The 23,083-nt window shown below is 47.3% G+C and overlaps 1 protein-coding gene across 5 annotated transcripts in view; it reads right to left on the bottom strand.

Annotated features, from left to right (window-relative positions):
- Nav2 (neuron navigator 2) overlaps positions 1-23,083 on the bottom strand; it is a 364,237-nt gene that overhangs the window by 179,606 nt on the left and 161,548 nt on the right. For 3 of the 5 annotated variants that reach the window (XM_029479483.1, XM_021168571.2, XM_029479484.1), the window contains exon 6: positions 12,693-12,859. In XM_029479483.1, coding sequence (XP_029335343.1) covers positions 12,693-12,859 — 167 coding nt within the window. Of the gene's footprint in view, positions 1-12,692; positions 12,860-19,092; positions 19,111-19,827; positions 19,897-23,083 lie in introns of all 5 variants that reach the window. The other 2 variants (XM_029479481.1, XM_029479482.1) reach the window with 2 other exon arrangements.

Genomic DNA, 23,083 nt, shown 5'->3' with positions numbered 1-23,083 from the left:
AAAAAAAAAAAAGAGGAATAATGATAAAAAAAAAACCCAGCTTCTTGGGGCTGGAAAAAGGGCTCAGTGGGAAAGAGTGTTTGTTATACAAGCCTGAGGATCTGAGTTCAAATCCCTAGAGCTCATGTAAAAAGTTGGGAATGGCTACACCTGCACCTGCAGTCCCAGCACTGGGATAGAGGAGCCAGAGTCATAAGAGACTGGATTTGCTGGCTATCAGCCTAGCTATAGGTTCAGTGAAAAGCTGCTGTAACAGCATAAGGCAGAGGGAGACAGAGCCACGGTCGACACCCTTTTCTGTCTTCCACACGTGTGCACACCCCATGCAACCACTTACCCTATTTCAGGGACAGCTGGTGGCAAGTATGTCAGACCATGTGCACCTCTGCCAAAAGTCCTGCTTGGCAGGGCTAGCAGAGGGCACAGGGGCCTCTGCAGATTCCAGACACTGGCTGTCTGAGAGCAGTGCTTTTCCAGGGTAACACTGCTCCTCCTGGTACCAAAGAGCACATGCACAGATGGAGAAGGGGCACAAGGCAGGTTTCAAGACAAGGAGCGAGGGGTGAGCTGCGAGTGTCCGTGCTGCCCCAGCCCCACCACAGGCCCCCAAAGCTCTCTGCTTAGCTAAGCCATTCAAAAGGCAAGAGTGCCAAAGCATCTGGAGACACTTCAAGAAAGCTGGCCTGCACCTTGGCTGTTTGATGGGTTTTGGAGGGTTTCATGCCAGAAGGTGATCCAGGGCCTCTCTAATAAGACCAAACTGTTCTGATCAGTGTGCAGTAAGCAGTGGACATCTCTGTTGCCTGTCAACCAACACACCGAGGCCAGAGCCTCTCAGTAGAGACCCCAGGCTCAGGCTGCTCCCACCCCTTCCCATGCACAGGGAAATCAGTTTATCTCTGGTGCCTTTCATCTACTCAAATCCAGTCACCAACTCCCAGGAACAACCCAGAAGGGCTTTCCAAATTGTGGGTCTGGACTTGTTAGTATAAGCAGAGTCTGACCGGCATTTGGGAGTGATGAGAAAAATCAGAGGAAAAATAAATAAATAAAATTACACTTGAAGAAAGATCATCTGCTAGCCAAAGAACCCTTTGTTCTAAAGCACGGCAGAACAATTATCACCTGTAACCGTTCTTAGTGAAGTCCTTCTAACTTAAAACTCCACAGAGAGCATCTTCTTTACACATCTGCTTTAGCTATTTCACACACACACACACACACACACACACACACACACACACACACACACACAGAGCGAATTGGGGGAGGAGGGAGAGGAGAGGGAAGGGAAGAGGATGAACCAAACACAGGTGCCTCTCTTGCTTGCTTTTCTCAATCAATATTTTCATCTCAAATTCCCCCTTCACGGCAAACTGTTATTGGGAGATTTCAACAATCAATAAATTGCATTTCTGAGATTCCACAAGCAAAAGCTAACCATGTTGATGTTTATCCAGTGGTGGCAAGTGTCCATTTGCCAGGAATGTCCTCTGGGGACAGGCCATTCTGTTTCTAGATCCCTATTTTGTTTCTAAAGTTTTTTTTTTTTTTTTTTTTTTTTTTTAAATTATATATTGGCATGCCGGGCGTGGTGGCGCACACCTTTAATCCCAGCACTCAGGAGGTAGAGGCAGGTGGATTTCTGAGTTCGAGGCCAGTCTGGTCTACAGAGTGAGTTCCAGGACACCCAGGGCTACACAGAAAAACCCTGTCTCGAACCCCCCCCCCAAAAAAAATTATATATTGGCATATAGGTATGTGCCTGGGGCAACCATCTCCTGGAAGATGGAATAGTCTTTCAGGAAGTTAGGAGCTGCCTGACATGGGTACGGGATTTGAACTTTGGTCTCTTGAAAGAGCAGCATGAGCCCTTAACTGCTAAGCTATCTCTCTAGCCTCTACACCCCTACTTTTAAAAATATCCTTTACTCTGGTTTAGTCAGGATGGCTGAGGCAGAGCCAGGAAGTCTGAGACAGCTTCAGATTTTGAGCCAAAGGCAAAAAGATGAGAGTAAAGGCCTGGGGTTTTCAGCTTAGCTGCTGTGGTTTCTTTGCCCCCCTGGATCCCTTTTGACTCCTGTGCACTTGATTTTTACTGATTTGAGCAAATATATGCTCAGAGCTGGTTCTCTTCTCGTGTTCATTGCAAGGCAAAGGTACTTGAAGTTCGGAGTGTTTGATGACGCAAAATCATGCGGCCTTTATGTAGAGATGCTGGGACCGATCCCTAGGGGGTTGTGAAACCAAGATGGGTGATCACCCGCCAGCTACTGTGTAAGAGACATCAGGGATGTAGGGAATATGGAGGCCAAGGATCATGGCTGCCAAACAGGCAGAAGCAGAGTGCCACTTTCAGCACACGCCTCTGTGTCTTCTCATTGGCTGAGGCTCCTACCATGCAGCAGCCTATGGGTCTATGGTTACACCTCTGTGCCTTCTCACTGGCTGAGGCTCCTACCATGCAGCAGCCTATGGGTCTATGGTTACACCTCTGTGCCTTCTCACTGGCTGAGGCTTCTGCCATGCGGCAGCCTATGGTCACACCTCTGTGCCTTCTCATTGGCTGATGCTTCTGCCATGCGGCAGCCTATGGTCACACCTCTGTGCCTTCTCACTGGCTGATGCTTCTGCCATGCGGCAGCCTATGGGTCAATGGTAGTAACCAAGGACACTCTGGCCTCTCAGTTCTGCCTGTCTCCCAGAGTTGTTGGAAATCCTGCATTAGGAGCTGAGTGCATTCATCTTGGCAAGTGAAATCAGTGCCTACTGACTTGTGTCCGGCTTATTTGTTGTATTGGATTAGGAAGATGGTTCCCAGTCTTCACTCTCTCGGTCGCACACCGTCCTCGGCATGGCTCAGAAGCTACCCTCATCAATGCGGGCAAGCCAGCATAAGAAGACAAGCCATGGTGTTCCTTTCAGAGGTTAGGTCCCAATGGGCCTTACACATCCCAACCCTTTATCCCAGAACTCATCTAAACGCCACAAAAACAGTCAGAAAGGAGCTGCTGGCAGAAGGATCATGCAGGGATCACTGGGTCATCTTGGCTATGGCTGTTCTAGATGACCCCAGACACATTTTCACACACATGGGACACCTCCGTAGAAATATCTGGCCAACCCGAAAGCTCGTGGGAAATAGCACACAGCTATTACGTGAAAATCTCACTTTTCAGGGCTTGTGACTAACAAGCGTGTTCTGCCAAGCTCAAGGCTGAGGTGTCCAGAGGGAAGCTAGCTCCCATAAGTCCCCTGTAACTTCTGAGGCTGTGAAGGTGCTCTGCAGTAAGAAAACACACTTCTGTTGGAGGAACTGAGATGAAATGTCTTGGATTTGACTACGGGATCAATGGGATAACTGAGTGAGAATTCCTGTCCTAGTATACACGATTAGTGTGGACAAGCTACTTCCATTCCTGCTGCCCATATGCCCTTGGTTTGATTGTGGAGCAGATGGACTTAACACAGTACAAAGCCATCCTGGCCCATAAGAAAGCCTGTGTCTGAGCCCAGCCTGCCTAACACATGATTGACAGACAGAATAAGGTCATCACCAGGGCTCAGAAACCTTCAAAGCAGAAACAGGTTTCTTCCCTATAAGGTCTAAGATGACTTGCTCTCAGCAGGCTGGGTTTTGCTTGATGAGTGGTGCCCCCTACAGGAAGCATGCGAAACAGGCCTTTGAGTACTCTGCGGCCATAAAGAGGACTGGCAGAGCAAGACTTAACCAGTTCACAACTTAGCTGAACTTGTGAGAGAAATCATCCCAAATACACGGGGAGGGGGAGCGGGGAGAGTCAATGCAAATGTCACCGAGGGTACCTTTGCACGCTTTTCTTCTCTCCCTCCCTTCCTTCCTTTCTTGAAACAGAACCGAGTTTTAGAGTGTAAATAGCACCGTTGAGGATAGAGTACATTTGGGATGGATGGATGGATGGATGATGCCTTTACAGGAGGTGGGGCTTAAGGAAAGGTCACATATTATGGGGTTTACCACTAACTTTATCCAAATGACAGAAGCACTTCCAGAAACTGCATAAATCACACAGTTTCCCTCTTTTATCTGAGAAAATCAGTTCAGAGGTTTACAAACATCACCAAGGCTGTCTGCTGAAACCTAACATGTGGCAGCCAGAACAGGGCAGATCTGACCTGCCTGAACACCTCCAGGGGCCAGAGAACTCCCCTCCCAAAAGATTCATCCATCCAACTGGGAGAAAACAGAAACAAAAGCCCTTTATATTTATTTTTTAATGTGGAGCCAAGAATTGTTTCTCTGTTTTATTAACTTGTGTGTGTATGTGTGTGTGTGTGTTTGTTATTTCAATGCCCATGTTCTAAAACATCCCAACCATTGTGTGAGCACATGGGTAAACACAATAAAGGGGACCCCTGCAAACTTTGTGGGTCTTACCTTTGAGGCCCCCCAGCTCAGAAGCACACATCTATGTGTGGCATCTAAGTTTCTGCAGAGGAGTACGTACCCACTCTATTGGTTGATTTTTTTTTACTTGTCTCTCCCACCAGACTGTGAGTCCCACGAGGGCAAGGCCTGGCACCCCTCTCTTCACTCTAGACTATCAGTGACTAGTCTGATGCTTAATACAGAAGAGACTTTGCACAAATGACCTTAGCCATGTCCCGGAACATGAAGGGTTGGGTGAGTACCCGTGTGATCAAGAGTGGGGTTGTTTACCATACTGCTTCGTTTCATTTGAAATTAGTCACCCACGAATAACAAATAAAATCTAGCAAACCTTTCCAGTTAATAAAAAATCCACTTGTGCCAGCAAAGATCTCTTTCCTTAGGACTCATCCTTCTCCTTGAATCCCACAGCTGGCTGCCCACCTCAGGGGAAATGAGTGACAGCTAAGAGAAGGAGGGGTTTAGCTTAGCAGCTCACCTAGCTGCCCACCTCAGGGGAAGTGAGTGACAGCTGAGAGGAGGAGGGGCTTACCTCAGGCCCTCAGTCAGTTCCTTGTTACTACAGACAGAATGTTTTCCTCCAGGCCACCAGGACCTTACTGAACATACTTAACCATTCTTGGGTCTACAGTCATCCTCCCAAGTGGAGGAAAGAAAGCAGGGAAGCCATGCCTGGATGGGAACATCTAGACAATCAAAGCATCTTTACACTTCTAACAGGATACCTTAGTTCAATTGTTAAGAGCATTGAGAGCTCTTCCAGAGGACCCAGTTTTGATTCTCAACACCCACAAGGCGTCTGATAACCATCTGTAATTTAGTTCCAAGGGCTCTGATACCCTGTTCTGGCCTGTTCCAGCATCAAGGTACGCAATCTGCACACAGATATAGGCAAAAATACCCATACATATAAGACAAAAAAACAATTTTTTTAAAGTTAAATTAAGAAAAAAGAATGCTAGGCAGAGATGAAATGTAGCACAAGATTTAGACAGCAGAGAGCAGCAGAGGCTCACTGTCGTGGGCTACTGAAACAAGATGGTTGTATGAATTTTGTTTTATTTTGTTTTCTTTTCTTTTTTTCTCTCTCTCAAAGCCTTGCTTTTCCCAAGCTGAGTCTCTATAGGCTGAGGGCCTTGCAACCCAGTTGTCATTTCTGGAAAATACTATGATTCTCCCATCACATTCAAGGCAACAGGCTCAGGACACAGAGGGACCTGCATCACTTTACAAGAATTAGGCAGGCTATGACGATGATGCTTGAGCCTGCGTTATCATCCACAAAGCTCAAAGAGCCTCTAAGCTACAGAAACAGGCATAGGCACTGCTAAAACCCAGCAGGAGCTCCTCGGGACCTCGGTGCACACCATCTTTCAGCATGGCCACTCACACAGGCACAACAGTCACAGACAGGCTTACCAACGATTGAGGCTACCGTCGCCACTACCTTAAGCCGGATATTCTTGCTGCGACCCTTCACGTACAGCATCTAGAGGTTGTATCCCTCCCACACCAGGCTGGTGTTCTAAAGAACATCTTATCTGATAGGTTGGTTTCAGCCTTAGGGAGTCTGTCTTCTGCAGAGAAGGGCTCAAATGCCTTCATGAGATGCCCATCACCAAGTACCAGCTGTGGCTGAACCATAGGTTCACAGCTCAGTTGCCCCTTTCCCCTCTTGCATCGTGAAGACAGGCCTTCCATGTCCACAGAGGGGTTCATTTCATTTACTACAAAATAAATTTATCTTTTTTTTTTTTTTTTTGGTTTTTTGAGACAGGGTTTCTCTGTGTAACCCTGGCTGCCCTGGAACTCACTTTGTAGACCAGGCTGGCCTCGAACTCAGAAATCCGCCTGCCTCTGCCTCCCGAGTGCTGGATAAATTTATCTTTAAATGTAGATGAATACTGTCAAATACACAAGTTAGGAGAAAAAAATGTTTTAAAAGAATATTAAAATGGAATGAACCTAGCCTTGCAGATCAAACTGCGGTAACCCTGACTAAGAGAGCACACAGATGCCTAAGTGTATTCCCCTGCTAATGAAGCTTAAAATGAAATAGAACTCATGTACATGGGATGCTCTCTGCCTGACAAGCAGGGGCAGGAAAAGCACTGGACTGATGACCTGCAGATCAGACGCATAGCAGGCACTCATCTCACACCCCCAACACAGACTAAACCAAATTTGCATTTTGTCTTCTCATCCGACTCAGTTTCCTTTCCTTGTTCTCATTCTTCCTGCTCCCCAAAGCCAGGCTCATTGTCTTTTACAAGGACAGCGTTAGGCGAAACCGTAAGCTGGTGTGCTGGTTTGGTAGCACGTCCACATTGCAGGAAAGGCAAACCTGGCCACACAACCGTCTTGTCTCCATGAGAGAGGGTGAGCCCAAGCACCGCTATTCATAGCCTTACACACCCAAGGGCTTTCCTGCCCCCTCTCCCCAGGGCTTTCCCGAATTCTGCAGCAGATAAGAAAATGGCCCCCAAAGACAGCCAGAGAAAACACACCAGACATGATTTTGTTCCCCTTGATGCTTGGCTTTTGTTTAATCCTAGTGTTAAGGACAAAAGCTGGAGTGTGAGGCTTTCATAGTTCTCCCTGGTGCCTGGTCTCCTGGGCGGAAAGAGATTCCAAGCTCTTTAAGAGCCAAGAGCACAAAGAACTGACTAGGGAAAGCTGAAACCCTCAAAGCACTCCTGGCCTTCTGTTACCATACCGACACCACCTTGCATACCTGCAGCCCAAGTAAGGGGTCAAACCCCAGCTCCTTGTTTTCTATGAGCTCAGCTGGCATAAGAAAGAATGAGAACATTTTAAAATAAAATATGACAATGACTAGAAGACTGGCAAAGTAAAAAAACACAAAACCAAAGTTGGCTTTGAAGTCCCTGGCTGTCAGTGAACCCAGTTATCAAGTGCTGGCTCTGAGAATAAATTTAAATATAGCTGTGATAAAATGGATATAAAATTTTCATGGCTCCCCATTTTTGAGCTTCTGCTGCATGCTGGGCTTGAGTTGGAGGTATGGAATGGGGGTGGGGGGATGGGTCTCACTACCTATAGTCACCCCTGTAACAGTAAATCATCAAATTCTCAATAAGAAAATGGTGTTTCTCGTGATGTGCATCTAAGAACACAAGGGTAAGAAGCATAAGGGTTTTCTACCTTTACAGCTTGAGGATTATAGGAATGTCAAATATAAACTCAGAAGCCAGAATCGAAAGGGCAAAGTGTATGAAGTCCAGGGTCTATATTTGCACAGCCACCTTGAAAGCTGACCGACTGATAGTCCATCCTCAGACCTTGAGAAATAAGCTCTCTTTCACAGTAATCTAGGTGTATGTGTGTGTGTGTATGTGTGTGCGAGAGAGAGACAGAAAAGTAGAAAGTAGAAAGGAGACTATGGAGGGGAAGGAAGGGAAGGGAGGGTAATGGGAGATAGTATGATAGGTAACGTGGGAGAAGGGACCAGAAAGAGGTAGACACAGTACAGGAAAAAACAGTAGGGTAGCTGAATGCTAGTACACTGGGGCTGGAGAGGTAGCTTAGCAGTTAAGAGCACTGACTGCTCTTCTAGAAAACCCAGGCTCTATTCCCAATACCCACAAGGTAGTTTACAACCATCTTTAATTCCAGTACTAGGTGATCTAATTCCCTTTCCTGGCTTCCTTAGGTACTGCACAAATGTGATATACAGGAATACGTGCAGGCTGAATAACCATACACACAACATAAAAATAAAGCTTTTTAAAAAAATAATTTGCACCGATCCATACACACACACATACACACAACACACATACACACACACACACACACACATACACAGCCCTACCTTACAATGAAGCCCATTTCTTATTTTTTTTAAGTTTATTTTATTATTTTAACTATGTGTATATGGGCTTCTGTGTTGGTATGTACACATGTGAATTTGGGTTCTTGAAAAGTCCAAAAGGTGTTAGCTCCCCAGGAACTGGAGTTATAGGCAGTTATTAGCTGTCACATGGGGATGCTAGGAACTAAACTCGGGTCCTCTTAAAGAGCAGTGGTGTTTTTAATCACCATCAGGTTCTAAAAATTTAGTAACCAAAAATTCAAATTAGCTGTCACACACAAAAAGTATGAGAGCCACCAGTGGCGAGAGCCCTCTCTTTCAAAGGATGACTCTCAGGCAGTGAAGTACACTCAAAATGCCAGCTGAATAATTTGGTCCTATTGGAAACTACTGTGTATTGTTAAAACTCAGGGTATCGTCTATATTTAATAAAAGGAACCATTGAAGAATGATGAATTGACAAGTATTGACAAAAGCTGCACTTTGGCAGTTGGCGGCTCCACATGTCCCACAGGCCACAGCTGCCAACCACGGGCATTGTGGAAGGTTCTGTCTTTTTGTCTGCGTTTCTTACTCGTTCTCCTTCACTCTGGTGTTTGCACACTGTTCTGGAGGCTCCGAAGCCAAAAGCATAATTAACAAATAATAAGAATTGGCTTGAGGAGATGACCCAGTGTGTAAATGTGCTCACTGTGCAGGCATGAGGCCTCAAGCTCAGGCCACCAAAACCCAGGCAAAGCCAGATGCAGTAGCAAGCATCTGTAATCCCAGCATTCTCTACAGTGAGGTGACAGAGACCTACAGCTGGGAGCTTGTAGCCAGCTGGTGAGGAGCCGTGTCTCAAGCAAGGAGGATGGGGAAGGACTACACTTGACATTGTCCCTTTGTTTGCCCATACACACACAGACACACACACACACACACACACACACACACACACACACACACACACACACACACACACACGGAGAGAGAGGAGGGGGTAGAGGCAGATCTTAAAAGAATAATTTCTAGTTTGGAATTTACCAAGGCTATGACAGTCACCCATGTGGACTCTCTTCTCACTGGGATCATGTGTATACTCTGCATGGACTCCATCAGTGTGGACCCTATCTGTGGAGCAGCACTTGAGGGAACTTGCCAGCACCTTCAGTGGCTGTCTGCATCCTTCTGAGTATTGTAGCACCAGTGTGGCTTGAGATGGTCTTTAAAGGTGATCTGGAGCAGATGCTCTGATGACTGGCTACCTATAGGCAGCACGTAACCAGAGTCACGCTTCTGGAAAGTGTCAAGGCTAGATTCAAGTGTAGTCATCTCTCTTCCGAGGATTTGCCTTGTCTTTAACTGGAGGCCAGAGTCTTCCACAGACATTTGTAGTCCAGCCCCGGGGATGAGTTTGGCTTTGTAGCTGGCCAGGTCTTTTCCTCTTCCAGGGCCTTGTGAGGACTTTGAGTGTGGTAGTTTAACCCAGCCTGATAGATTAGCCTGGTCCATCTGCAGAGCTCTGTCTCTAGACAACCTTCTGGAGCATAGTTGAGATGCTACCGTGGCCCCTGGTCCATCCCGACCCTACCCCCCAACCATAGTGGATTGCAGCCCAGAGATCAGGATATTTTTGCAGGTGCTTCCCAGAAATGACAGTCATCCTCTGCTCTCTCTGTCAAGGGTCACAGTTCCAGAATGACCAACAAGGCTTAACCATCACTATGGCAACTTGGGCAGGTCCACTACAGAGCCTGCAAAAGTGAACCCAGCAGATCTGTTCTTAGATCGACACCCAGATCAACACTAGGAGAAGTGTTTTTTAGAGCAACTCACTCCTTCCTGGGCTACCGTCCTAGCATCAAGGGAAAACAACGCAGTTGGAATCGCTTCAGACTCCTCCCCAAAGCTGAATGGGTTCTTATTCCTTTGTGCTCAGGACTCAAGCACCTCTGCTATGGCACACATGGGAACTACTCTCCAAGTGCCTCTGCAAAGCAGCATCTTAGCCCCTTAGTTCCCACAACCAGCCTGATGCTAGTCCCATCCCAGTCTCCACAGGAGCAAATGAAAGAAAGAGAGGAACCACTATATTCTCCTCTACAGGACTTAGAGTGCCAGGTTCCTTCCATCTACTAAACTCATAACGTCATGTCAGAATCCTGGTGTATAGCCCAACACAGGTGATTATCTTACAGTTCTGTCTTCTAATCACTGACTCTGACTGTCACCAACCACGAAGTGACACGCTTACAGACACTCTCAATCAATGGACCCAGTATAACACAGACATGACAGAATGCTAGTTGTCGAACCCCATCTCCCTACCAGAAGAACAGAGCAAAGAGATGACACAGCTGACAAAGCCCAGAGGAGGAGGCCCACCAGGAAGGAGAACAGGTCTTAACGTGAACAAGGCCCAGTCGCAAGGACAGCTGAGCATGTCGCGTAAGTTACAGTTCTTCAGTGATCTCACGCGTAGAGGATAAAGTGAGGCCGCCGGTTTTAGTCTCAAACCCAAAGGAGTTCTTACTATACCAGGCCATTGATAGTCACTGTAATGTCAATAAAGTAGGCCAGATTTATTAGTTCAGCATCTTAAAACAATTTGTCTCGTTTCAACGTTCACCCTTCCCTGCCTCTGTGAGTGTAGCAAGTATCGAGCCTTTTTTTTATTTTATTTTATTTTTAGGTACATGTTAGTTTCATCCTTTTAAAGGGGGAATAAATGAGGTTGTAACATGAGCGAAACTGAGAAGAAAATAGCTTTTTCTTTGGAAGTAAAACCCCAAACATTTCTATATGCGAGTGTGTTGTATTTATATGGCTGTACTGCGGAAAGTTCTGGAAGGGTATGCACAGTTTGGTTTATACTAGTGCTTGTTAAGAAATATAAAAGAACTTAAAAAAATATGTGCTCTTGTACTATTTTGCAAACAGATGTGACTTTTATATTCCAAGCATACATTTATGGTTTTTTAAAAAAATATTATTTAATTGTTTTATTTATGTGAATTTCTGTATGTGGGTATGTACATGTGAGCACAAGCGTCCTGAGGCCAGAAGAGGGGATCAGAAGCCGTGGAGTTACAGGTGATTGTGTGCTGTTTAGCATGGGTGCTGGGGATTGGAACTTGAGTCCTCTGCAGAAACCACATCTGTCTCTCCAACTCCTCCAAACACAATTGTAATAAAGAAAGCCACTTAGGCATGGGGAAGTAAAGAAGAGGTATGGGGTACGACTCAGTGACATGTTTGTCTAGCACACTGAGGCTCTGGGTTTGATCTCCAGCACCTGAGAAGTGAAACTAACAGATGAAAAAGCTACACACGTTAAACAAAAGCTCTTGATATTTGAGTAAGAGACACCAAGGGCCAGGATCACATAGATGTGGCTGATCCACATACCCTGGATTAGACTTTAGTACTGGTTTCAAGTTCCTGGTACCTTGGTTGAGAAATCTGTCAGCCTCATAAAAATAAAGATCTCTCCCCTACTCTGAAGGGGGGGGGAAATGTAACCATTACTAAACACTCAAGGGACTCAGACTCTGTGTCCCAAGTGTTTCTGGTTTGGGGAGTAGACAGGATGGGACCGAGTTCATTCACAACACGAGGGCTGCCCAGGTTCCTAAGCCACTGCAGGGATTGGGGGATAGCATGCTGTGGTTCAAAGGGATGGTGTGTGATATGATCCACGGTAAGCTCCAGGACACTTGCACACTGCCACCAGAAACACTTCTGAGAGACCTGGCTTTGGTTTCTACCATTTCTGCTTGGTGGGAGGGCAGGAAGGGCTTGTCTTCCATTGAAAACTTGTCCAACCTGCCTTAGTTTCTCAAATGTCCCATAGGCCTGTCCAAGCAAAGTTTGATCTTATTACCTTCTGTGGAGGTCTTCCACAAGCCGCTTACCTTGCTTTTTCTCCACCCTAATCGCTCAGAGGCACAGACGGTCAGATATCATCATATCACCCCAACCCTAGGAACAAGGCTGTCTGCTTCTTAGATGTGAGTCAAGTGCTTCACTGTAGCTGACCCAAAGGTAAAAACGTCCACATTACCAGCGCTCCTCCACATCATTTCTGATGACTCCCAAAGCACGCCCCAAGAAACATGCACTTCTATTGCATAGCATCCATGAAAATTTATTCTCAGATTTCAAATGGCATCTTATTTCTAATCTGTAGCCAAGTGTTTTATGGGCCACGGCCAAACAAATAACTTATTCTGGCTGGCTGGCTGGCTGGCTGTGGATGTAGCAACACTTTCCCCACTGTGCTAATGTCATTGACGACAACCTTCCCGGTAAGCATGTGTATGTTTGAACCACAGTTCTTCATCCTGTTTGCAAGCTGGATTTGACCCCACCCCAACTCACTCAAAGGAACCAGACAGGTCTGCTAAGAGACAAACTGACAGGAAGACTCCAGAGAAAATGACTCACCTTTCTCATGGTTACTTGGTGGTGCGGGTGGGGGTGGAGCGGTGACAGGTTTGGACTTGTCGTAGTTGTTAAAGCTTTGGCTCCGACGGTTGTTGGCAGCAGCTGACCCTCCGCGCGTTTTGGCCTCGCTGCCTGCAGCGGCCACCCTTGCGGTAGGACCTGGGAGTCTGAAATACAAGAGACAAGAGAGTAATGCAGTCAGTCTTAGGAGTATAGCAGTGCCCCATGTGACCATGCAGGAGATCCTCATCAACAACAACAACATCAGCAGCAGCAACATCAACAACAAGAAACCAAACAAACTCAGACACCATGTCTGTGGAGAAGGCCAGTCAAAGGATTTGGTGCAATACAGCGAACACTTAAGGCTCCCAACGACCTCAGGAAAGCCCAGTGGCAAGCGGAGAACATGGCTCCCTTGAGTAAGGAGGGAATTTGAAGGAATGTGCTGGTGAGAAATCTAAGACCCATCTTCTTTATCCTCTGAGACAGGTGTTCTTCCTTCTCAACATGAGCAAAATACAACATCCCTGGCTCTGTCCAGCATGGAGCATGATAACTTAACCCTGAGTTATTTTTCCCATGTGCACTGTGCTGGAAATAGTGTTTGCCGTAACCCAGGGATGGAGGCATTAAGACCAGGATTGGGTTTATAACGGTAAGAAACTAAACTGTGACGGCTCAAACCCAACACATCTGTGGTGCAAACCTGAGGCCTGGCTGACAGTGCTCGTCTGGCTTTACACTTCCCTTCAACACCTGACAACCTGTCTCTGTGGCATCCCTTTGAGGCCGAGGCTCAGCCTGTCTCTACAGTCAACATGTAAAGTCATAATTCTATCTGTAAAAACAGCAGGCTTCAGTTAGTCCAAAGACAAATACACATTTTCCCTTTAAACAAAACCTCGTTTTGGGTGGTTCTGGGAGTAAAGCTGCCAGATTTCTTTGTAGTGTGTCTACAGATGTCAAGGAGTCATCCCTGGAGAGGTAAGGGGGAAGGCTCCTCAAATCAGAATTTTGATCCAGGAACCAACTAAGCAGGCTGTTTCCAATAATTAAAGTTGAAGGATGAATACATGATGACATATTTAGTAGTATCCTTCAGTTAAAACCCACCGAGCCGTGTTTAAAAGCAACTGGAGTCTCGGCTGACCAGCATTAGACCCAACGATAAGCCTGAGTTCTCAACTCATAAAGCTTTCAGCCTTCTCTTTCCGTGCGATTCGGCGAGCACCAATGCAGCCCTGAGTCTGGAAGCATTTTAGATGTAAGCAGCAAGCGCTTTAAACTTTTTCTTGTTGGCTCAGCAAGAAAGATGCTTGTGGAGCGCACAGAGAACATGAGCTGGTGTGAAAGGACTGTAAAAGCGATCTAGTTAAAAAGCTGGCTGGGTCCCGACTAGGAGCTGGGAGAGGTGGGGAGGAGGTTGCCGCTCCTCTTGCCAGCCACAGTGAATCTTAAAGGCATTGCTTCCTGCTGTGCCCTCTGTGAATTTGCAACCTCTGCTTTGGAGAAATTCACTCCCACAAAGATAGAGCCGGTACAAATCCCTAGCGGTTCCAGCATCTGGGGTAGGGGCTGCATGTATCAGCACAGCTGGTCAATGAGATCCAGGGATGGGACCTTAGCATCACTTGGATCTACTTCTGATGCAGTGTCCTGCAGATCTTCCATGTTAGATGACATGGCTTCACATCCCTTGGTAGAACAGGTACACACAGTGGCTGTTGGGTCAGACTGATTTAAGCAGCCGTGGTCTGCAGAAGTCTTTATCCCTACATACAGGATTGGCCGGAGTAGGATCATAGACTTGTTCCAAGATGATGTCACAGCAGAGGTTTTCCATGGTGCAGGCTTCAACTGGAGGTTGTAAAGAGCAGGGGGGCACAAAGCAGCAAGGTAATCTTTTCAGAGTTGCTAGAGAGGCTCCACTGTGCGCACTCAAGGCTGGACCACGGGAGATTTTTAGAACAGCACAGAGGCAAGCCATCTAAGCACAGGATGGGCTTGGTCTTTGGGGCGCAGTGTGGTGTGACGGACAGGAAGCGGGCTTTCCCACCTACAGGACTCCAAGGCAGCCTCACATCTGACATTCATATTCTTCATCTAAAGCTCTGGCAGAGCAGCTACCCCACGGATGGCTGTACATTCGACATGGGACTTGATACCTGGTCTGTAGTAATTACCTGCTGCCACAGAATTCCCCCCCTCACCCTTCCTGCTTGGCTCAGATTTGTAAAGAACTAGACAGCATCATAAAGGGAACACACTGGGGTACGGATATAAAGGAAGTAGACAGACTTGCACACCGAGAAGGAAGGAGCACAAAGTCAGTACCAGATTAACGTTTTGAAAGAGGCAAGATAGGGCTCTTTTTCTTGTTAAAGAACATTCCAGAAGAGAAACCATTTTTTCTGTGACGGAAAACTTGCTCTCGGGACTTGCTCTCGGGAGCCTCATTTGAGATTAAGAACACTCCTGGATCCCTCCTCGTGGTAACCATGGTTCAGTGCTTCTCTGATGCTTGAAATGATTTCTCTGAAGTTTATCCATCTGACAACTTTAGCAAAAGTCACCTCTACAGGCAAGATGTATGTCAGCTTGAGACAGGTGCGAGTCATTTGAAAGACGGGAACCTCAACTGACAAAATCACTCTGTAAGATTGGGATGCAAGCAAGTCTCTAGGGCATCATCTTAATTAATGACTGGGGGTGGGGGTGGGGCGTCCAGACCATTGTGGGATGTGGTCCTGGGTTCTATAAGAAAGCAGGTTGAGCAAGCCAGGATGAACAACAAGCCAATAAGCAGCACCCCTCTATTGTCTTTGCATCAGCTCCTGTCTCCAGGTCCCTGTCCTGACTTCCTTCAACGACGTGGAAGTATAAGCCAAACAAACCTTTCCCTCGCCAACTTGCTTTTGGTCACCGTGTTTGATCCACAACAGCAGAAACACTAAGTAAAACACTATGTCGTATACAAAGACCATGAGGAAATGTATGCTAGGTAAGAAAGAAGAACTCAGTCATGGGGAAACCAAGGCATCATTGGGAGAGTGTGACGATCTGCAACTGAATTACTTCAGAATAAATTTTAGTATGAAATTTTAAGTGCCGGATTTCAAAGTCAAGTGTCTTAAGCAAGGCAGCTGTGTGACCAAGGGAGGGCTCTCTATTGGCTGCAGGAGGCACACTAGTAGATACAGTCCTTCCTGGATCCAGAGGCTCCAGCTGGCTCCAGCTGGCATCTAGGTAACATGTGTATAGATGCAAAGAGGCAACTCACGGAAAGGGAATGATGGGTTTTAAGGTCAGAGAGGGAGCAGAGAGACCCAAGATCAAGACCCAGATTTGGTGTGTGGACGGGGACTGTGAATGGAAGCTCAGAAGGCATAGCACACAACACATGGTGAGAGCTTGCAGAGAGTAGAGGTGAAGCCAGGCATGGCGGCTCATACCTGTAATTCTAGATACGTAGGAGGCGGACACAGGAAGAGTTCAAGGCCTTTTTGGCCTACTGAGTATGTTCAGGGCCAGCCAACAAAACTCAGTGAGATCTAAAAAGAAGTCATAGGATCTTGCTCATTGGTAGAATGTATCCACCTTGCCTGCAATGTAGACTACCACCAAAGTATAGCTAGCCATGATGGCTCACGCCTACAACCCTGCTCTGATGAGGCTGAGACAGGTAGACTGCCCTGACTCAAGGCTACCCTGTGCTACAAAGCAAGACTCTATGTCAAAAACAAAGCACACTAGGACAGAGGAAATAGTTGGAGTGTGATGGTTCTTGAAGGACAGGGTGGAGTGACCCAGCCAGGGGAAGTGAACAGGACCAGAGGAGGGAAGACCTTGTGGTCAGACTAGGAAGCCTGGACTCTGTCCTATCCCTCAGGACTGAAGCATTAATTAAGGAGGCCGACGGCAGAGCTGGAGCTAAAAATAAGGGTATGTCTTCTTTACCAGTGACACAGACCCAGGGCCTCACACAGAGGCTTGCAAGCCTCTGGCTAAACATCCTGCAGTTCATTACTATCGACGTCCTTGTGTATCATGGGAACTTGGATCAACCCCAGCCTGGAAGCCATGTGCTGTCAGTTCCATCAGAGTCCTGCCTTGTTGAAGAGCCCGGTCTGACCCATAGGAACAGCTGCAGGTGGCGTGGCAGATGCTGCCCACCGCACGGCCTCACTGAAGCAAGTCAGTGGGAGGTAGGCAGGCAGATCAGGGGCCCTGTGCCATTCACAGTACCAAGCAGTCCCAGCGGCTCTGCAAAGGAGAACTTCGCTTCTCGTGATCATTCCATATCCAGCTGTCCATACTGACAGAAGGCACAGGTGGATGCTCCCAAACATACTTTTAAAACATTACATTTAAGGGAAGTGCTGTGGAAAGGTGGGAGACAAGTCTTGCTTCTTTGAAAGCCATGGTCAAATTCTTCAAAGTGTGTGGAACACCATGCAGTGATTGAACTTATTCCTGGCCATGGAACCTACAGCCAAGCCCCTGTGCCTCCGCTCCACAGGCTGTACGTGCTGATGTTAAGTCTGCTCCACACACTGTACGTGCTGATGGTAAGAGTGCCGTTCCTCTTTCCCAAACCACTTCAAAGGTTGGGAGTGTGTGTGTGGGGGGGGAGGGTGGCCCCTTCCAGGAAGCATGGCAGCTTGTGTGCACATGCTGGGGGTGGGGAGCCCAGGATTGGAGATGCTTTCTTGCCAGACAAGATGATTAAATGCTAAATCTCTCATTTCCACGGCATCTGCTTTTCAGCAGCTAGGCAGAGGCCTGATTATCCCACTAATTTGATTCCGTTCTCCAAGATGGCCAAGACGGCCATCCAGGGACCCATTCAGCCTGGCTGCCATACCTGACCTAGCTCACAACCAGGAAACCAACATCCCCCACGTATGGCTGCAATTTACTGTGCACCGGTGACGCTCTAGAACTGGAGGAAAAGCCTTTTACAAAATCTTCAGGACACCGTGCGTGAAGCAAGGTAGACACACACACACACAGAGGCTCCCAAGGATAAAATCATTTACCCAGGCAATGCTAAGTGGCAGCCATACCATCGTGTCACCATGCTTTCCTGCCTCCTGTGGGCAGAACATGGTATATGCCTGTGACTCTCCCAGAGATGCAACATGGTAGACTGTGTGAATGCATGAGGGCCACACTCAAGGGTGAGGCTGATTCTGCTGAACATCTCCAGTGCCCATTAAGGCACTTGGTCCTGGCAGGAATCCAGTTAGCATTTACACTTCCACAAGAGACTCGTGTTCTAGAGTTCTGGGGGCAGGTGGCCTACTCAGCCAGAGGTTGTGGGAGGGGGCGGGTGTCTCCTCTGCCAAGCAGAGTTTACTGCTGCGCTTAAAGGTACTTGATCAGCTTCAGTCCTTATCAGGGCAATGCTCATGGGTAAGATCTGGGAAGAGGGGAGTCCAGGACTACGAGTCCATCCCTTTGTTGACCTCAGCAGAGACAAGATGCACTCAAAATGCACTCCTGATAAGGGACTGGATGACTCTAAAGGAAGCCAGGCCTTGGCTGATGGTGAAGCTGAAAACTCAGTTCCTGGCACAGGCTTAGGCTGGGATAGCTGCACCCTTGTCTTCAGCTCTTCTCTTCCCCTGCCTCCATACAGCATCTGTGCCAATGAAGGGCAGGCATGTGCTTCCAATCAGACAGTGTCTCAGACAGCTCCTGTCTTCTTCTCTTTTGGGACAAAGCATTGGGTTTCCTGGGAACAGACAAGGGTTCCTCTAGGCTGCCCCTTTCCTTTGCCGTGTACATATGTTTGCATGATGTTTAAGTCAGTGGAATCAGCCTGCTGGAACAGGGGATGCACTCCTGCTGCAGCTTCCTCTTCTTCATCAGGGAAGGCAGTCTCTTATAGGTAACGTGTGCATGCTGTGCACCGAAGCACAGGGGCATGCAGTTTCTCCCACCCCAGGCAGGTTGCTCCAGACTGGGTCTTGCCCCAGACAAGGTTTTCAGAAAAAGAAACTAATTATAAAAGGTTACTAGAGCCTAGCAAAGGGGGCAGCTGGCAGCTCGTCACACTGGACGGTACATGGATGAAATGAAGGGCCGGTTTTCCCTCACCTTCGGGGAAACAGTTCCTTGGAAAGTAAACGTAGCATCAGTCATCATGGGAAGATCACCCAGCACAGCTTCCCTCGGGTGCCCCAGGGGCAGTGTGAGGGACTAGGCTGAGGCAGCAGGTTTGACAACAACTGCACAACATCAGAATGCAAAAGAAAGAAACAGAGGCACGGCCTAAGGGTTCTGGGGCAAAACAACCCAGGCTCATTCCCATCTTCTGTACAGACTGTGAGCAAATGATCCCACTTGTGGATAGTTTCCATATCAGTAAAATGGAGCTATTAACATGACCTACCTGGTTACCTCATGGAGGCTGTAGGATTAAATAAGGTTGTAGATGTTACAATGTAACTGGGGTTGCCCATACCCCAAGCATGCGTCTGAGAGTTCAGGACAGGATGCCTGAAGACTAGTGACTGTTGTCTCTCCCCCCTCCCCACCCCTCAATCTCCCAGAGAAACTGAGGCAAGGTATGCAGGAGAATCCAAAAACAAAGACAGGACATGACAGCCTTCTGTAATGGATTCACATTTCGGATCTCAGCTCACAAGGAAACCTACCAACCTCCCCCATCCCACCCCTCCCCCCCAGTTAGTAAGGGCATTGACCATGACCATAGCCAAAGCACAGCACACAGAGAGGAGATGCAGATTAGGGCCAGGATGAAGCAGGGAGCAAATGCATTCATTGTAAGATAGCTATATAACTACCTGGGAACTCACCTCTTCCTATGAACAGGTTTCTCATGACAAGGTGAAATCAATATAGTGTAATATGGTGTAAACATCCAGTCTGAACCAGCCACTTTAGCACATACAAAGCTTCTCTCCCACACATACACACACTCCCACCCAAGCCCACTCTCAGAACTCCCCCAGCTGAATCAATAGCCAAAGCATGTTTGGGTTTGGGTAACTGGAGACACAAGCAGGGAGGGGAACCAACAGGGAACGCAGCCAGCAAGGAGGCAATGGGAAGAGTGGGCTGGGTCTAAAACCATGCTTTGGAGGACACAGAGGACACTGCTAACCTAGAGATCTTTTTCTGACCCAGAGTGAAGCGGATGATTTTGCTTTGAGATGAGTCCTTAGATGATGCACTGCAGGGTAGGAAGGAAAAGGTGGAACAGGTGAGTGAGGAGAGAGACGTTAGGCAAGCCAAGAGGAAGTTCCTGGGCTGGTTCACCATATACTTCTTCCCACTAGACACACAGTGCCCTCCAAGTCTAACTTCAGCAATTACAGTGTGAAGAAACTACAGTCAAGATTACCTAAAGCCTAGGCTTGTGATCTCAGCTGCTCAGGAGGACGAGGCAGGAGGATGGACGGTGTCTTTGTCACTTTCCTATTGCTCTAAATAGATGCCGTGACCAAGGCAACGTATTGAAAAGTCTATTGGGGCTTACAGTTTCAGAGGGTGCGTCCATGACCATCAGAGAGTGGCATGAACTGCCACAGTTGGCATTTCAAGATCTGCTGGCTCCAAGGTGAGCTCAGGTTCAGCCCTGGCAACTACTGAGGCCTTGCTTTAAAATACAAAGTCAGAAGGAAGCTGGGGATACAGTCCAGTGGCTGAGCCCTTGCCAAATCTGAGCAAGGCCCTAGGTGAAATCCCAATGAGTGTAAGACAAAACAAAAGATTTGGCTCAGGATTTCTAGGTTGTTGACCCCTTTGCACCCCAGCCCCCGTTACCATATTAATTATCTTTGCTGACTTCACTCATCTGCCCACTTGCTTTATACTTTTTGTTTGGTTTGGTTTTCTGCGATAGGGTCTCACACTGTAGCCTAGGCTGCTCTGAGTCACCTGCACTTTATAGTTTGGGCTGGCCTGGAATTTGTGATGTTCCTCTCGTCTCAGCTTCTCCTTCCGGTTTTTCTACTTCTCTAAAGCACTGCAATGCTCGAAGTAGGAAGCATTTGTAACACGTAAAGGAACACTCTCTACAGTACTGATGTGCTTGCTCACGTCACAGGATTGCTCTCTGGGCTACAAAGGCAAATGCCCCATAGATGTGCACCTATAAACACTCTTGGTCAGATTTATTCAATTTATGGTTATTATGTGCGGTGTACCTTTCTTATGCCTTTTTAGATAAAGGTTAGAATCCTAGAGATGGCAAGAATTCTACCAGGGAGCTGTCGTCCAACCTGAAACACTTATCTTGACATCCATTTTTCTTGTAGTACATTCATGGAAAAACCCACATTAAGAAGCACTGTTCTATGGGAGTAAAGGGAGAGTAGAGAATGGTGAGGAGAAAAGAAATCAAGCGACTTTCACATATTTCCTAAATAACGGCACATGAATTGTTTTTAAGATAAAAACAAATGCAAAGAAGCGCAAGGCTTAGAAAATACACTCCTTCCAGAGACTCTCTACTATAGGAAACTTCACATTGTGAACTATGAATCAAATGACCAGTCACAACGTAGATTGTAAAGTGACGCGGCACGCCATGGCTGCTCTGGCATCAGTACACCAATGTCTCAGATGTTCTTGAGTGGTATAGGTGAGCTTCGTAGAAAGCTGCCAAATCTTGGCGTTTGCTGTGCTGGAGTACAGAACCTAGACATGTGGATTTTTTCTTTTTTCTTTTCTTTTTTTTAAAGATGTACTGATTTTTATTCATATGAATATACTGTAGCTGTCTTCAGATACAGCAGAAGAGGGCATCAGATCCCATTGCTGGTGTGAGCCCCCACATAGTTTCTGGGAATTGAACTCAGAACCTCTGGAAGAGCAGTCAGTGCTCTTAACTGCTAAGCCATGTCTCCAGCCCCCTAGAGGTGTTCTTAATAGGCATGTCTGTATCTTGAAGAATTCTAACAAAACACCAGAACAGACCTGGCATCTAAGGTGCTCCCACCAGCACCCAACACTAATAGCCGAGTGTTCAAATGGTTACCCTGTGGGGCTTTGGCTACCAGAGACAGAATGTGAGGTTAGTAACACAGTGTGAGCCAGCCGGTGACATAATTTTATCATTCTTAAGTTCACAGTCAGAGTGTTAGTATGGGATATCTTACGTCTAGACCTTGGCAAGATGCTTTCAAAATAAGAGTGGGAAGCATCAGTACAGAGCAGAAGAGGCCACTCATGCGCAGAAGTAAGCAGTGTGGTGGGATAGAGGGGTGAATGAGGATATAACCACTCAACTCCTCGTCTATGCTGCCACTCTGTGGGGCCAGAAAGCATGGCATTATGGCAAGAACCCTTCTGCTGTTGGACTAAATAAATTTAAAAAAAAATCCAGGCTTTATCATTTGGGCTGCCTCTTCTTTCCCAAGAAGATTCACTATCTAGAGATAGTGAATCTGTGTGTAGGCTCCATGACCCGACCTTTAGCATATCCCTCAGGTCCATCTCCATCCGCCTCAGACCATCCTGTCCAAGTCACTCACACTGCCTCCTCTGCAGAGGTCTCCTCCACTGGAGTCCTTCATTTCGCTCTTGTTCCCCGATAAGCTTACTCATCAGAGAAGTCTCTTTTCTTAATGAAAATCTAATTGAACCGCGAGGCTCCTTTAGCTTCCTGGCTCCTTAGAGAAGAGTCCAAGCTCACTTCCTTCCACCTGACTTTGGTACCACATCCATCACCCACACAGCGCCTTCTTCGCTTGTGGGCAACCATCCAGTTCCTTCTCTTTCCACTGCCAGGCCAAGCTTGTGCCTACCACAGAGCCTCCACACCAGCTGCCCCCACCCCTGCCAGATCTCTGTACTTGAGGTTGGCATGGTTTAGTTTCCTTCTCTTCACATCTCGCCAGCCACTAGGTGTCATGGCCTCAGAGGGGCCTTCCCATTAACCAACCCTAAACTATCAACCCCGAGTCCCACCATCTTCCTGTTTACGCACCTGCCTCTCCCATCTCCTTCCTGGTCCGTATGCTCGTCGCACAGCCCCCTCCAGGATCGTGTAGGGAGCAGGTATCATGGCTATCTTTCATCTCTGACTCCCAAATGACTAACAGTACCTGGCACATAGAAGGCTCTGCTCTCAACAAGATAAAAAGAATGCAAACTGGCAGATTCAAGGTTCTGAGCAGACATGCAACAACAATCCTAACAACTTAACTATGAGCTTCTCTCCTCTTCCCACACAGGACCTTTGCCCTGCACTATAATTCTAGCGGGCATTTCAGGGACTGGGCCTGTGCAGAAGGCAGTATGGGAAGGATGTACTCTACTCAGGGCTGCTAGGAAGCCTCCGGCCAGGGGAGAGTTCCCAGCCAGGCATTCCTCCAAGGAAAGAGCACAGAGCCTGGCTGCTTGGGCCTTTCCTT

Source organism: Mus caroli, chromosome 7 (assembly GCF_900094665.2).
Source record: "Mus caroli chromosome 7, CAROLI_EIJ_v1.1, whole genome shotgun sequence".
In the NCBI taxonomy this organism is placed as follows: domain Eukaryota; kingdom Metazoa; phylum Chordata; class Mammalia; order Rodentia; family Muridae; genus Mus; species Mus caroli.
This window is presented reverse-complemented; position numbering and strand designations above follow the sequence as displayed.